Source organism: Nipponia nippon, unplaced genomic scaffold, assembly GCF_047370975.1.
Source record: "Nipponia nippon isolate SJK-2023a ecotype South Korea unplaced genomic scaffold, ASM4737097v1 scaffold_10, whole genome shotgun sequence".
NCBI lineage: Eukaryota > Metazoa > Chordata > Aves > Pelecaniformes > Threskiornithidae > Nipponia > Nipponia nippon.
Genome location: NW_028262291.1, coordinates 37,398,728 through 37,416,299, shown reverse-complemented (window position 1 = coordinate 37,416,299; position 17,572 = coordinate 37,398,728). Strand labels below are relative to the sequence as shown.

The 17,572-nt window shown below is 37.1% G+C and overlaps 1 protein-coding gene across 3 annotated transcripts in view; it reads left to right on the top strand.

Annotated features, from left to right (window-relative positions):
* Positions 1 to 12,921, top strand: part of CDIN1 (CDAN1 interacting nuclease 1) — a 127,130-nt gene extending 114,209 nt beyond the window's left edge. For 2 of the 3 annotated variants that reach the window (XM_087746638.1, XM_087746635.1), the window contains 2 exons: positions 10,056 to 10,206; positions 11,065 to 12,921. In XM_087746638.1, coding sequence (XP_087602764.1) covers positions 10,056 to 10,191 — 136 coding nt within the window. In that variant the 3' untranslated portion in view covers positions 10,192 to 10,206; positions 11,065 to 12,921. Of the gene's footprint in view, positions 1 to 10,055; positions 10,207 to 11,064 lie in introns of those variants that run through there. The other variant, XM_087746637.1, reaches the window with a different exon arrangement.
* The last annotated feature ends 4,651 nt before the right edge of the window (positions 12,922 to 17,572 follow it).

Here is a 17,572-nt window from a genome sequence, read left to right as displayed (position 1 = left end):
AATGCCATATATAGAGTAAGTGACTTGACACAAGATCAATCTAGCAATTGCATGGCAAAGATTAAAAAAAAAAACAACCCACAGGAATACGGAGTTCAACTTGTCTTCCACTATTTTCAACATATTCTTATATGAAGGAAAATATTCATACTAATGTGATTTTATCATGTTGCAGACTCCTGCCTCAATTCTCATCAGACATGGATTGTAATATGTCACTGGCTATCTTAACTGATCTGCTATTGCATTTAAACCTTCACAAGTGATAGCATTTTTCTCTGATTCTTCCTCTCCCTCCTTCTAGGCTACCTTACATGGCAATGTGCATTTGTATATCTTCCTTTTGAACAGAATTCCGTACCTTAACAGTGAGCCCAGAAAGGTTCAGTGCATAGTAAGCAAAGAAAGTTGAAATGAAATGTTTCTAGTGTTGGTATATACTAAGAAAGAACAAATAACTTGTAAATAAATCTAAATAGCATTGTGAATTTTTCAGGAGGTGCATGCAGTAGAGCTGTGTTTGGCTGATAGATGCAAATAGAGTGTGTGTGTGTGTAAAGTGAAGGAGACAGAAGGCAAAAAGCTGTTGCTTGTGGAAAAGGAAAGTAGATTTCTTTGCACATCCCCAGTTATGCACTTATTTGATCTAATAATGAATATAAAAATTCTACAAATTGCCTTCTAAAGTCTCTAGAACTGTCTCTACCTAAAACCATGTGAAATGTTCTTGTAGTCTTCTGGGAGACTGGATATTTTGCAGGTGATATAAGTTGCTACTTAAGACTTACATATCTCAGGATGCACTCTGTTTCTGAATAACAACTAAAAATTAAGTTATTTTCAAATACGAAGTGGGGCAGGGCCAGCTTGGATTGTACAGATACTGGGTATATGTATCAACTGAGAGACAAGCAGAAGAGCCGCAGGCATTAGACCTAAGTGATAGATTCATAATGAAAAGAGTGAATGCCAGGCACAATTACAGTTTGCCAGCGAATTCCAAAGGCAGCAACAATATTCCAGGTTGTAGGAGGTGTTTGCTTTCCTTCTGGGTGGGCATCAGGTGCCACAGTAATGGGCAGCAGACGTAGTACTTCATTTTTCATCCGTTCACTGCTTAATATGGATAGGTGACTTACACTTTGAGAGACAGTAAATTTAAGTACAGCATCCCACATAAAATATTTCTGCCTGTCAATTATGCACAATAGTGTGTTTGGCAGTTAACTGCTAAGCAACATTGTGTGAAGATACTCAGTGTGATTTACTATCCAGTCTTGGACTAATTCTCTGATCTGGGAAGTTGGAAGCCCAAATGAGCTGTCCTCCATTTGTTAATTCATCTGTTACATTGTTTGTTTTATTGTATATTTGTGTATAAGGATTCGGAGATACAGAATTGTCTAATAATTCATTCAAAATGTCCTGAGGTAGCTTTAATGCTGGCTCCAAGATTTATACTCCGCAAATGCTAAACACACAGATACCTGTACAAATAGTACATTTATTTATCAACGTTTTTGCCATCAAAATTTGCTGAACAACTTTTCTGATTAGTTTGTATCTATTTTACAATAATCATTAAACAAAAATAAATTGCTGTGACAGCAGTTCTGCGTCCCCTGTTAAATGCACTTTTGGCATATCCTATTGCTGTGGCAAGCACTGTCACCAGAAAAACAGCTGCACAGAAAGAGAGGATTGCTGCAAACTATGAGGCACTCACAGATTATTCAGATATCATCTTGCACTGGCCTTAGGATGGCCTGTTACTTCCAGCCCTAAAAATAAACAACTATTAATCACCTAATGGCAACATGAGTTGACCAGCACTTACGGCTGCCTGGACCTCAATCTAAATGTACTCAAAAGCTTTTCTCATGTTTTCTGTCACCCGGGATAAGAGGTGGTTTGCAGCCAGGCATTCCTTTGGGAGGGCTGCTGTGAGTTTAACAAAATGTTTGAAATAACCTCAGTAACTCCTCTCAACACTGATCCACAGCTTCAAACGTGCAGAATCAAACAACAGCGGCCTTGCATTGACAGTCTCTGGAGAGTGAACTAATGGCATAAGGTTTTCTCAGGGAAACTGAGTAACAAGCAAGTACCTCAGGAAGCACCGTTCTTTGCCTGGGTTTGATCAGAAAGCATTGCTTCCAGCGACAATATATGAAATAATTCTGTAATGCAAACAACCGCCTTTTCTCCCCACCTTTTCAAAGGATAGCAACAGTCTTGCAGTGTCTTAACTGGTAAATACAAGTAGCACAACTTAAACAGAAGTAGCATAGCTTTAGTAAACTAATCTATGAATTGTATGTTGCAGGATGGAAGGGCATTGCTGCTTTAAACAGGAACACATTAATGCACTTGTAGAGGTACAGTAAAACAATGTGCTAACCCTGAGTTATAAAAGACAAATATGTAGATGCAACAGCTAATACAGAATATTAGACTCTCTCCATTAGAAAGGAATTTATGAAACTTCTGGAAAAAAGATGTAGAAAGCTTTCTTATATTGTGCATTTCAGATTGAGATTTTTTGGTTGAGCTTCTTTTGCTTAGTTATGCCCATCATCCAGGGTGCCTGAAGTCACTTTGCCCTGTATTGAGATGGTTATACTTATAGTTCAGGGAAACTTGGACCTATCTATCTCCAAATTACCAAGTAAGGTACCTGGAACATTGTCTATTGTCTCTTTTAGATAGATACTGGAACTAATTTTCCAGGCAGCTAAAATGCATTGTTTTCCAAAATGCGTACCCAAGTGATCTCCACTAAAGCCAGAGACAACTTGGGCCATAATTTCCATGAAATAGTCTAGCAGTATAAGGATTAACAATTCCTTTTCTAAAATGTTGATGTGAGTACCATGTTAATTTTCAGTACCTCAGCCCAATCCTGCAGTGCAGGCATAAGGGGCACCTTATAGTGTCTCTTTACAGTACAGAACCTTACAGTCTGACATGCAGAGCATCTACCTTATTCTGGAGATGCTGAGACTGAAAAAAAAAATTTTTTACCTGAAGTACACACAGATGAGCATCTGGAATACTATTAATAAACAACAAAATAATATGTTTCAGTAGAAGTTAGGACATGAACCAACAAAACTTGAGAAATTCAAAGTTCACTCAAGGCTCCTTGTCTTAATGACAAGCTGCCTTGAGCCAGTATGTGTTTTCTTTCTCACTCACTGCATCAGTCTTCACTTAGAAAGCCTTGATCCTTGTAAATCAGTGTAACCTTAATGTTATTTAATCATAGCTTTTAAAAGTTAATTTCCATGAGAACTATATTTTTAAAAAAACCTAACTTGTCATTGAGGATTATAAAAATCCTTTATTTGCCTGGAGAACAGTGCTCAGATCTGAATGAATAAGTGTAAGTGAATAATGTGTTTCGACAGTTTGTTTATTAAAAATGTATTATGCAGCTAAAAGTTACATTGTATTTATAATATTTTAATGACAGTGACTTGCACAGTTTTGGTGCATTCTATTAATATGCATTTAAAAATTGTGCTATATAAAATTCTAAAATATTTTAAACGGTCTCTTATATCCACATAAATATCACTTGATTTGTTTTTATTTCTCCAAATGCCAAAAGCAATTAAATCATATTATAAGCCTGATGAAATGCTGTTATTTGATTGATGCCTTAACAGTCTCATTGCAAAGATAAAAAGACAGCTAGTATTAAAAGAAAAAGCTCATTAAGATTTAATCATATCCAAGAGAGGTGTGACTACAGAGACAGAGGCCTGATAGTAGTTTCCATCCACCTTTTTTTCACCTGACAACTCCAGCTTCCACATCAGCTGCATATAACATCCGTATCTGGCATTCACGGAAATGCCTGCCTTTCTCAGCGCAAAAGAAATTCCCACTTTTGAGTCAAAACCTCCTTGGAAATGGGAGTCTCATAGAATATTAATAGACTTTAATTTCTTTTCTTGTCTTCAGTAAAAATAAGACTTCCCCCAACTACTGTGGTAATATCAAAGCTTAAAGCAGATTAGGTTTTACTTGCTTAATTTTACCTTAAGCAGCATAAACTGGATGCCTGGATCCTTGAGACATAATATGCTGATAACTTCTGTGTGTGAGGCTTGATATAGTGCTTGCTGGTGCCATGGACAAGTTTCCTGTTATCTTTAAAAGTACGTGATCAGAACTTGTTAAACTTCTTCTTGAGCCACATTTGCAAGCAAATATATTTTTGTGCAGTTGCTACTGCCGGAAGACAATATTCAGTACGTTAAAGGAGTTGGGCCCAAAAATACTGTAGCCTTCTGAGTTACAGGTTAAGGATCAGATTTTTAAAGCAAAAAATGTCATTCAGTTACTTGATTTTACTAAGTATTGGAATTTTTTTTCTTTCTTACAATGAGCTTTGGTGAAGTCAAAGAAATAAGGTGCTGTGTAATGCCTTGAAGGCATCTTTTATTTAAATCAGTGTGTGTGTGTCACTGGATCACAAAAGTGTGTGGAGGATTTAAAAAGTGACAGGGATAATAAAACCCCACCGTTATCTTTAAATTGCATTCAGAGTTTTTAAAATGCACTGTCTTTATGCACAAGTACCTTTATTTGATTTTAAAACTCTATAAATGAACAGTAGCAGAAATACCTTGTTATAAACTATTCTGAACTAGGCTTGCGCTAGCTGTTTAAATGGAAAAATTCTTGCTAATCAAAGTCACTTTCTGAGCAGTGGCTATTAAATGTTTGCCAAGATATATAACGCTGTGTCATCAGCAGTAGTAAACTGGTCTAGACGTAAGGAAGTTGGCTGACTGATGCCAATTGACCTTACTTGAAAGTGTGGTCTGCAGTTATTGCCTACTAGCCTAGCTCTGCCAATATCTAAATTCCCTTCACTGACACAAATGAGACTTCTACAAGTACACTAAAATAAAGTTGTGGGTCCTTAAACAGTAAACTTATTACATATTATAGGGGGTTTAATTATTATATCTTCAGGGTTTATTAGTACTACAAGTAAAACCAGTTTGCTCACAACTGTGATTCTTAAGAACCATGTTAAATTGACTTAGAATGTAATAATTTATTTGTGAATTTTTACAATTTCCTTTTCCTAGGAAATTAGTAGTGATGTACAAGTGGCAATGCTCTAATTTGCTTGATATTTAAAAAGAAAAACAAGGAAACAAAGCCAGCTTTCTGGCACTGCTGATGATCTGACATTAAACAGCGAGTCCTTCAAAGACAAATTCAGATGTGACCTTCATGATTAAAATCACCAACCAGGTAGACTGTTATACTTTCATATAACGTGAATACTCATCTGAATCTGTTTGATAAAATATTCGCTTAAACACATGCATATTAGAAATAATAATGCATATGTCAGCATTTCATTATGAGAGTCTCTTGGAATCAAAATTATTTACATTACGCTGAGATGCATACAAGCCATCTATAACAAATACACTAAGAATAAATAAAGTGAACATTTATTTTAAAACAATTGCAAGATGTTTTACATTTCTGCTCAGTATCGAGCAGTGTGTTGAAAATGCATTTTTCATAAAACCACATGCAAGGCTTTTTGATGGTGAAAAAATCCACTCGCAACAGCCACATGTCTAGGCAAATCCTTAGAAGCTAGTATGGACCCCACACAGACATTCCAGAGGAAAAGACATTACTAGAAAGTAGTTTCTCTTGAAGTGAAGTAGAATATGTGTGAGCCTACTAGGCCACTTCGATAAATAAATAAAAGTCTTTTTTCTTCTCCAGCCCGAAACTGGTTCAACTGGAGGGCAAGTTAAACCCAGATTCACATTTTAGTTAGTTTTTTCTTTCCCTTTTATTTCTTAAGTGATCCCTTGGCATATATGAAGATGCGATTTTTTTTTTTTTTTTTTTTTTAAGAAAAAGAACCATTTGGCTTTGGGTTATCTGAATTTTACCTTCCTGGCTTTTCAGCATATCTCTGTGAAACTTCTTTCCAAGAGCAAAGCCCAGCATCCCAGGATTATCGATGTACAAATCTATACTCCTTTAACTATGGGTTTCTTTCAAAATTGGTGTCATTAAACTAGTACAAAAGATCCTCTGAACACTCTTAAATTAGTACAAAACTGACTTATTTAGAGTAGTATGATCAGACATAAGTTTTATCTAAAGCACTGTTGAGCCTGTAACTATATTTAACTATACTCAAACTGTATTTTACTATCTATCTCCAGCATCTATCGCAAATCCTTCCGTTGATTCTTTGAAAGACACCATCTGCTACCCTTAGGACTTAGACTGTATTTAGTCTTCTATATCAAGCCTAAATTAGGCCTAAACTAATCCATGGGCTTTTGTAATCCTGCTTTCTTCTTGCCATGCCATGGGGTCATAAGCCTGTTCACCTCCTTTTTGGCACTTCTGGCACTCTGACCCCGCACTGAGGTGCAGCTAGATTGGCTTTGGCTGCCTTGTAGTCACAACTTCTAATGTTAAAACTAGACAATGACTAAACCAGGATTTATATAATGATAACTACATATTTATCAGTTGATTTTTAAGTAAACTGATGCAACCTGTGTGGACAATTTTCACTTGCTATGTTTATTATATTCTGAAGGAAGCTTGCCTCTGTATTTCCTGTTTATTCTATTTTTACCACATGGAATTAACCAAACCTTAGTTGCTTGGATTTCTTTTCAGCTTTAAAAAGAAACTCCATATAAAAGTAAAGTTCTAAAAGTAATACTTTGTAAAACTATAGTTTTGTATAACTTTTGGCCACATTCCTTCACCCCTAAGCTTTTGAGTGTAAGAACTAAAGACAAGGGAGGAAAAATACAAGTTAAGCACATTTTTAGGTATTTATACAATTTTTCTGAGCAAGAACAAAATCCATAGGAGTCCATAGTTTGTTACACTCTAAGCGTGATTTTTGTTTTAAGCTTAAACGTTCTCGAATGTGTCTTTCATATGAAATGGGATAACCTGGCCTATATTGCATAGCGTATCTATAGAGTTTTAGAACCATTTGGTACATTCAAAGTTTTTTTCTCCTCCTCAGAGGTACTAAATGAGTCCCCTTTCCATAGCAATACTGTTGGTTTAGTTTATTCTCCTGTATAAACCAGGGTTAGTCACTAACTTGTTAAGTATTATGATTGATGCAGAAATAAATTTGTAGCTTTACTTTGTAATTCACAGCATTGAGTTTCGTTCTTCATGGTGCATATCTGCACTTTGGAAGGAGTTGAATTAAAAAGGATAATTCTTACTTCTAGGTTACACTTCCCTACCTCATCCCCTTACACAAAAAGGTTAAGTGTCTTTTCAAATTAAGGCAGCAGTAATTAACCAGTGGCATTGTTTGTGATTTGCCAACTCTGAGCGTTAATGAGAGAGAAATTAGCACTTAGCAGCAGGAGTTCCTGATAGTCAGTGGCAAATGGTTAATGTGCCAACAAGTTAATTTGGGTCTTAAGTACTGCACTTAAGTGTTTTTAAACACAAGTATGGTATGTTTTTTGTGTGATCATACATATGGGCTGTGTGATATAGAGCTGTAATAGGAGGAATGCCACAATATAGTGGAAAAAAGTGCAATCTAGGCAGCACAGGGCAAATAGTTTTGCTATAATAACACAGTCAAAAGCAGGATTGATGAATGTTTTCATGCTAAAGATGTAGTTGCTCCTGCAATTAACAGTATGCAGATGTTCTTGTATATAAATTTTGTCATCGAATTTGGCATTTTTGAACATAATTTTTTAAGCACAAAATATTCCTGAAAAATTGTGCTTGAGCTGTGATGATTTCCTAGAAAGACACAAATCAGCCCTTGGAGGAGTCTCAAAATATGAATCTTACTAAAAATTACAATTTAAAAAAATAACTTAACAAATGACTTAAGCACGGTGCCCCATGTGTTTTATGGTGGATAGGGGATTCAGACTGCCACACAGAGCAAAATGAGCCCTTCAAAACTTGAGCTGAGCAGCTGCTCATTAGCACCAAGATTTTACCTGGCACACACGCTCGTAATGAGTAGGTACTTGTGTGCGTTTCATAGCTTCTGCCTTGCATAAAATAGCCCATTAGAAACGTAAGGTCTGCTCCCTGTCTTCTGGGGATTTCTGCTTTTAAAATAACTTTGGTTAGTACGTAAGTACATCTCCACCCAATTGTCCCTTTTCTATGTTGGGCTGATGTGGGAACAGGTAACTATGTGAAATAACTAGTAGGCCCATAAAAAGTAGGCCCATCCTGCATCAGCAAATTACTGCCTCTCACTGGAAGCAGTGAGCATCGGTCGTTGGTTTCACTTGCCATTTGCTCCTCGGTACTGCTAGGCTCGCTGGCCTCCTCGTTACAGTGACGTCGTGCACATCTTGGCCCCGCAGGAACTTCAGCAAAGGCAAATGGAGAGAAGTCCTCAGGCTGAAGTTGTTGGCCAGCCAGGGAAGACTTAGGAATTGGGTGTAGGCAGCATCGTCCTTCCGTATGAGCAACTTTTTAGTCTGTGCTTCACTCAGTGCTAAACGTGTTTGAATACGTTAGTTAGTATAGCTGGATTTGTCAGAATTTTAACCTTGCCAGTTTCAAATATCATCTTTCAGTTGCAAAAAGCACGTTTGCCAGTGTTGCCTCAGCTATGCTGAGGGGTAATTTACTTTGCCACTAAATTGCGGGCACTTCTAGGTTGAAGAGGAGTAGCCATAAAACGAAATGTTACAAAGCTGTGCAGCAGTTTTGGGCAAAAGACTACCGTATCTAATTGAAACTGCAGGAGGAAGCCACAGGGGTTTCTTCTTCCTTTGATGCCTGTTCCATTACATGAGCACATCAAATAGAGTTTTCCCTCCATTGTTGGAAAGAAACCACCCTAATGAAGCCAGTCTGGCACTACCCACGGTTTTGAGTGCTTGTATTGTCTGCTAAGTGGACATTTAGGTTACCGTGCATCCCCCCAGCGCATTTTTGTTAAAATTAAACATTAACAAAAATTGGCTACCATATTGGTCGAGTCCTGAGCACGGCTCTGCGTGTAAACCGTTACATGACATTCTATTGAACTTTTTCTTGTACAGACGGTATCTAACAGCTCATCCTGCACTGTTGTTTTTGGCAAGTTCACTACAGCATATAATAAATCAAGGAAAGAAAAAGCTTTTTGGCCTAATGTTGTACAGACTGCTGTAATGTTAGACTACAGAAAGCAGTTCTGTTTTTAGACATCCTTTTACTAACCCAACATTCATAATTTATGATTTCACTGTAAAATTCCTGCAACACTACACCAAAAGTAGTGCTGCCCTTTAATTAAGTGCTCTCAGTAGGAAAAACGTGAAACTGATGTGCAAAACATATCGCAGTATACAGTGATTGATAGTGATTACTTCTTTATGAACCCAGCCTGAAGGTCTGAACTTCCTGATGGGTAAAATAGTCCATGGGGCTACTTCCTGAGGTTGCCTAGTGGGGATCAGGCAGACTTAGCAATATCTGAGGAATTCCTGAGGCACATTTCAGAGACATTACAGCAGAAACTTTCTATTTCTTTCGGAGTTGTGCTTTACGTTAATAATTACCTGAATAATAGCTCATTGTAGAGACTATATTTTAAGGATTCATCATTATCTTCATGGTATTATAATTTGCATGAACTGGGACTTGGGTAAACCCCTGTATTTTTAATGTCTGCACACCCAAATCTGAAAAAGCAGAGTGCATGGAAAGAGAGACTGCCGTATGTATCAAAATGACTAAATGTTATTTAATATTTAAGGCATAGGTCTTTTTTTACTGATACATGCAGAGTATTCAAAGGAAAAAACAAAACTGGTGTGGATTGTTTGAGTCTCTAAATAGCATTTGTATTCCTGGAATCGGGTATTAATGACATATATCAATTCAACATTGATTAAAATTTGAAAATTAAATGGAGGTCAAATACTTTCTCCAATTTTGCAGTGAAATTAACAGATTTACTTGTGTTGGAATCGCAGAGGTGGGGAATTAAAGTTCACCTCGTACAATCACATAAGTTCATTTTCCTTTTTGCTCGATAGATTTGGCCCTGGATTAGTCATCTACTGGTATGGATTTATTGAAGAGCTGGACTGCCATCGTGAACGCGGTATCCTGCTAAAAGACTGCTTTCCAACTGACATCGTGACTCTGCGACACAGCATGGCTCAACGCTGATGTTGGGAGGAGGAGGTAAATCCGGAAGCAATTTTACTTTCCTGCAGTGTAAACTAATGGCAGCATCTGCCCTGAACTTCAGCTGAACTCCTGCCGCCCGCCCTTATGCTACTGCCTCTTTACACAAACATATCAAGAGTTTCTGTTTTGCTTCAGACTTCTGTTGTGATCAGCCAAAAAAGACAGACACAACCCACTCGTTATCAGCATTTCTGTCTCTGTCAAACAGCTAGTTTCTAGATATTCATAATCTTCCTTCCTTCCGGATGGCTTCTTCTGGCATTCTAAACAAAGACAAAAATGCAGAGGCTGAAAGGTGCAACTTTCAGTTCTTACCCCTGTTACAGAGTCACCTTTAAAAATAAGTGGCTTTTTTATGGTTTCTCTCAGAAGTTTATTCAATGCTAGTGATCTGACTGAAATACCTACACTGATGTGGAAGATTGGTAAAGAAAGACTCTTATTCTGGGGCTTAAAACAATATAATGCATAGCTCATAAAGCCCAAGTGGTAAGGCAGGATCATATAATTTCTGGCTATTACAGTAAATAGCCAGATTTTGAGAGAACAATTGGTATATGTGTTTTGTCACTATCTGATTGCTAAAATCAACAACGGAATTCCAAGTTAACAATTAAAAAGTAATCTAAGTTAGGGGATTTTTAGGGGGTGTGAAAGTGAAGAGCAAGGATTTATTTTATGTATATAAGCCTGTGAAGTTTGGGGTTAGTTTTGTGGGTTTTTTAATAAGTAGTTTAATGACTCAAAAATAACTTGTGTTTTGTCTTTTCCTCCCCAGCCCCTGGGGAATCTATACCTAGGAATTTTTCTCTTAACTGACTTTAAGGAAGGAATCTGTCTTGACCCCTGTAGGTACCGTAACATGCAATTTTCTGGCGTACTGAAGTCCGAAGAACAATGTGCAGGAGCTCTCTATGTGGGTTGCTTCTGAAGAAGATTACCATCCTGATGTTCCAGAAGGGGAGTAAAAAAAAGATAGAACAGTGCTTCATACTGGATCAGTTCCACAAGACAAATAAAGCACACAAATGGGCATAAGTTTTTTGCGTACGTATGTATTCTTGTAAGAGCATTGTTTTTCTCTTGTTGGAACCACTGAGATCAGAGGTACATTGAGGTGGGTGTTAGCCCTCGAAGTTTTGAGCAGTTCAATCTTGTTCCTAGTTCCATCCTCATCGCCACTCAGAGGGGCAGCATTGGGCCTCAAGTCTGTGCTCTCAGTTAGCAGTTTCTTAATGACAGCAGCTTACTGGGTTTGACACTCTTCAATAATCTTTTCTTTGCTGACTAGCATTCAGAAAAGGACAAAATATTTTAAAAAGTCAATGAGAATTTTGCATGTGTGCTCACCATGTTCAGATTTTCAGAGAAGTTAAGCAGAGGTACAGATTCCATTGTAGAATTAAAGGTGTGATAACAGTCTCCCTAAAGCACAAGCTGATAACCTCTTCCATAAGGAAAGGGTCTTTAAAACATTACAGTCCATATTCATCATCTTTTTCAGTTGAGGTGATACTTTGTGCGCCTGTATGATTTCAAAAATCACATGCAGGCTTTTTACAGTCTTGCCTTGAGTTAAAAGAAAGGGTTTTAATCCTATTCATTTTTTTTCAGCTATAGTTTTCAGATGCATACGTAGTATTTTTATTTTGAATTTTTAGTTCTCACTTTAACACTTTTTGGTGAGTTTCAGACAGGAGTTTATCATTTTGACTAATCTTTAGTCTTCGTAATTCTCAGTCCCTAGCTGCAGAGATAAGCTGGTATAGCTTCGCTAGCTCCACTACAGTGAGTTATTTTTTCATAGAGATTATTTTCTTGGGTTTGACTGTGTTATAGTGAAAAGATTTATTTTTAAAAAAATATTCACACACCTGTAACTCATTTATGTTAAACTATTTAAGGTATTGTGCTTAGCTTATTTTGACCAGCTTTAAGGATCTGCCCATAAAGATACACAGAAGCAATCTGTGAAGTGTACCTGCCTGATGCTACACAGAAGCTGCATTTAGGGGGTGTTGCTGCCCCTGGGACTTTTAACTGTGGTTTAGGTTAGTGGAATGTGTGAAATCAAGAAGAGAATAAAAAAGAAGAAATAACTGAACATTATCGTAGTGGAAAATTCAGAAGTAATGGTTGTCTGAGTGAAATGGGTTTTAAGGGCAAACTGAATTTGTTTTAGCGAGTGCATATGCTTTCTGTTGTATGAAATCATTTAAATCAGCTTTTACATGATGCACTAATGCTGCTTTTTCTTTTTGAATAAATTAAATTTATCTGCACAGATGTTGAAAATTCTGCTCAACCTCCATCAAAGCTTTGCTTTATTTGTTTTTACATTAAACAAATTTATGTGGGGACACACAGATAAATCAGGTTAGGCTTGTATTTATTTATTCCTCTACCTAATGCTGTGACATAGCAGGTTGGAAAGCAGTATGGTATTGTCACCTTTAAGAATCGTTGTTAGAATAAGGATGAAATAAGCCACAAAAGTGTACATACTGTACTAATTTCATTACATGCTATCGAACAAGCTTTGCCACCACAAAATGTAGTGTCACTATTTTAAATGCTGAAAGCAGAACATTAGAAAAATTAAGACTACTTTGTTATTCCTACTTGTATCTTGCAAAAACCCCTCATTTGTGTATTTTCTGTATCAGATGTAAACATCAACTTTAATATTAAAGAGGAGAGACTACTGTTTGTGGGTTGTTTGTTGGTTTTGTTTTCTTAAACAAGGCTGTAATCATTAGAACCTTAACATTAAAGCCAAATCCAGTTTTATGGAGTATTCTGTAGAGTGTGCTAATGAATTATGCCAAGCTAGAAAACAGAAGTGTGCATAAAACTGAATGATGTTCTCACTGGCATATATAGACTTGCCAAGCATCTGCTCTTACAAGCACTGTAATAAGGCCTGTTCTGAGCTTTAGGAATTGATGTAATTCTGTCGAACAGGGAAGTAAAACTTCCTTGCGTAGGAGGAACAGCACAATGGTGGGTCACACTCAAGTATAAAAAGAAAACATTTTTTACCATTCCTGTATTCTGGGGACACATTATTGGTATGAGTTTAATAATCTTTCCCTAAAGCCAGCTCAGAGCAGAACAAAACTTCTGCTCTAAAGCTGAAGAAAAAGGACCAAATGTCATACTGTCCTTACCTCATTACTGTTTTATCATGTTAGTAGTACTGATAGTTCATGAATAATTTTCATCCTATTTTGTTACATTTGCTCATTCAAAAAGTCATTCTTTCCTGGTATTTGCTTTTGGATTTCACCACCATGTAGAATACTACAGACTATCCGTGGCTCTTTCCATTTGCCTTTAAATCCTCCCCTTTCGATTTTCCATCTTTTTTAACCATTTCACATTTATTTATTCAGTATCCTCCCATTTGCCCTTGTTTCCCCTTTGAAAAGTCTGTCCTGTGTTTTCTACTGGCTGCTTCTGTTTCTGATACTACATCTGAAGAGTGCTCTTTCCAGTTCTGTATGCATTAGGACTGACCCACCATCTCAGCCAATTTTGCTCTTTCTCTAATTTAAATAGCAGCTTTGGGTACCAGGCAGACTGTCCTCAAATTTCCACACTGCGTTGGCATGGAGAAGCGTTGTGATGCTCTCCTTCATTCTCTTGGCTTGAACTACAGGTCATTTCTGCAGGCTGGGAGTGTTCACAGAGCAGAGCACTAGCCCAGTATAATGACTCCTGTATTCAGAGTAGAGTTGTACAAAGGACTACATTAAAAGTGCATCTGTGCTACTAGAAAATAGGCATAGCCAGTAGTAGGAATTTTGCTGTTACAGCAGGCTCTTTCATTAAGGAGACTTGCTTTCTGCAAGTTCATGCCTGGCTTCCGCAGCACTTCTGCAAGAAGGTCTGTTGAAGTCAAAGGTTTAGCTTCCCTCCTGTGCCAAAATCTACTTGGCTCAGAAGGGAAAAGATGGCTAGCTCCCCGTTTTCAAACCACAGTCCTTCTGGCAAAAGCTTGTACATCCTACAGGTTGTTCTTATTTACCAGAGTTGATTACAACTCCTCAAGGATCAACAAACAGTACACAGAATTGAACTCAGTTCTTCCTTTTACTTCAGCTGAAGTTCAGCTATTTAGGTAGCTTCTGAAGGGATCTTCTGCAGTTAGTGAATACAGAGCGAGAATAACAGTTGTTAGAAACATGCTTTTGTTATTTCGAGGATGAGATTATAAATACGTTAAGGGTCAAGTATTCATTTAATATTATGGAACAAAAGAGGAGGCTGCCTGCAAAAACAAGAAGAAATTCCTCCTGTTGTGTTATTCTAAGTCACAAAGGGCCATTTGTTGCAGATTTGCAGGTTATTCAGAAATAGCCGTTTTATTACGTTGACAAAAGAAGAAACCTCAAGGGCTTGCTCTTTACAGTGGTGTGATAGGAACCTAAAGTGTGCCTGTTGAAAAATGAACTAGCTAACAATGGGAGCTTGGCAGCAACTTCACCATTTATAGAGAAACCGTCTATCTAGTACGATCTGTATAAAATAGACCCCGCTTAGGTTAGGGAAAGGTCACAAGTTACACAAAGTTTGGATAGTCTAAATGCATTACTCAAAACTAACTCTCCTGTGTATAGTAAATATTATTTGAACCTGTATTATTAAGAACATGCCAGGATTCAAAAGATTAAATAAGGAAGATGTAATTATGAGCTAAATAATAAACAGAGCAGTTTTAGTTCCCCTTGTGTTTTTCACTTTCCTGCTATTGTTTCATATATGGCTGTTATACAAAGAGCAGCTTAGGTCAGCTACTATAAATTATGGGTTTCGTACAACAGTAATCTACCAAAATTATTTCAAAGCTGGATCAAAGAGCTTCAAAAGACTTTTTGAAAACTTTTCCACATAATAAAAAGACTTCATTTTGATGCCCTATTTCTATAAGGATTTCTTGATTTAGAGTTGCATCTTACAGTATTCAGCTACTTGCACTGATATTATGTTATTGGAACACACGAGATTTGCATAATTTATTTGCAGCCTCAAATAAGCATGAAATGGTAATATCAAAAAAGCCTCTTTTTTGAATACGTTACCTGGTGCATTTTTCAGGCTAGGTTTTTAAGTTGATCTAAGTGAGAAGATTTTTGTTCGTTTGTTTTTTAGGAAAAACAGCAAGATTTCAAGCGAAACTTTATCTTTCTTCCCTTTACAAACATACAAATCGTATTCGCAATGATAACTATCATTTGCAATGATAACCGGTAGTTCTGCTTAGTAGCTTTTAGCTGGCATCGTGTCCCTCTGTAAGATGTTAGCCTGCCCTCGCTCCTGGACAGGCTTCCACCTAATCTGAGCAATTGCATGTCATCTGCACAGATCCCTAGACGTGGCACTGCGATGTCAAAACAAAATGAAATGTCAATGCAAGTGTATGGAGACAAAGTAACAGTATTGAAACCATGTCAGTGCACCTCTACAGAGACCACGTTACTCTGTCAGTGTGATTTTAGGAAGATCACTTTGAAATGTTAAAATGAAATGAAACTAAGTCAATTAGGTAATAACAACTGAGGTTCAGGGATTAATTGAGGGCCTAAGGTGAAGCCAGTGACCATTAACCTCAGCTAGTTATTAATTCTCAGAGAAATATCCTTGGCTAAGGTTATTCTCATTATTAGAGAGTTTGGAGGTTTTTTCCCTATATCGTGTAAAGACTTTTTGCTGTTGCATCTAACAGTGATACCACAAAGCGCAGCGTTGAAGGGCAGTACAAGGCACATTAGTGCTAAGTTAAGTTTTCATAGAAAGTGAATCTACCTAATACCAAGCAAACACTTTTTTTTATGTAGACATTTAACAGATTTATCGTGATGACCAGCTAACTGTCTATAAACAGACAGATTTACTATAATGTAAAATTTTACCTCTGAGAAATTGCCGAATAAAAATAATATGAACATGGAGAAGTATTCATTCACATAGCAACTACTATTTGCATGGCCCAAGTATTCCTCGTTAACATAAAGCAGACATGTAAAACAGTCAAACAGTACCAATATTAAATAAATTATTTTTGAAAATACCTAAACAAGCACCAAGTCAAGGTTACAAACTTTATGCAAATTCAGGTTTCCAGAATATATGACTGTTGCATTAAGACACAAACATGCGATGTATTATTCATTTAATGCTATCAGTGAGAGATTCTTGCCATGATCGGTGCCTCTTTGGTCCAGTGCGCTGTACAAACACATACAAAGTGTCCCTGGGTCTCTGTCCTAAGGAGAGATGACGTAGGAGACTAGATCAAAGGAATACAATTGGGGTTTTTTTATATATTTATTTATATAAATACATGTACATTTATATATAAATACATATAATATACACATATAATTATTTTTGCTATTAATAAATACCAGCTACCCTTTCTCTTACAGAAGTCCCTGTTACTTGTTGGCTCCTTATAGGTGTGTTGGTAGAGGTCTTCAGGAAAGGGCGGTAACTCAGCACTTATCCCCGTCATATAGGATGGTATCCCATGTTTAAGTGTTGATGAAAGCACAGACATTTCCGCAAGTTGAGAAGTGACGGTGACACTGAGAGAGCATGACACAGGAGAGGGGATGAGCTGCACCTGGAGGAGGCCAGGCCCAGCCCTGCTGAGAGCAGCAGGTTTTAGAACTTGAACTGGACATTTCGGGGCTTCTGTCTCCAACGTGAAGCTGCACAGACGTGGGCTCACCTCACAAAGTGCCGCAGGGGTGCCAAGAACATTTCTGAAAGACTTTGACGTTCCCAGTAGAAGAGTACTGTGGCAATGCAAGCTTTATTACCAGAAAACATTTTCCATTACAAATTGATACATTTGATTTAATTTTTTCTTTTTTTTTTTTGCTTTCCCATAATGAGCATTCATGCCGCACTCCATTTTGTATTCTGCCTCAGCATGATAGCTCCATAATGAGTGGAAAAACATAAGAATTAGTTTAATCAGTTTGTTTTCATACACACTTTAAGCATTCTCATTTTAATGTGTTTGGCATTGCATTACATACAAATGATGAGATGCATTTAGAAAAAATAGTCTGGCTATATATCATGAAAAAAAAAAAAAAATGTAGGCGCAGTTGGGTCTCAAGACATACAGTTTCATCCTTCCTCTGAGGCAAGACTGCCTATACAGATCAGCTCAAATGTCTGTCTAATCTATTCTTAAAAAACTTGCAATGATGGAGATGCCTAGAAAGATTATGAGAATCCATTCCACTACCCATCTTTGTTTAGTTAGAAAGATTTTCCAATGTCTTACCTAAATCTTTTTTTGCTATAATAACCCTGTTACATCTCATCCAATTATAAATGAATA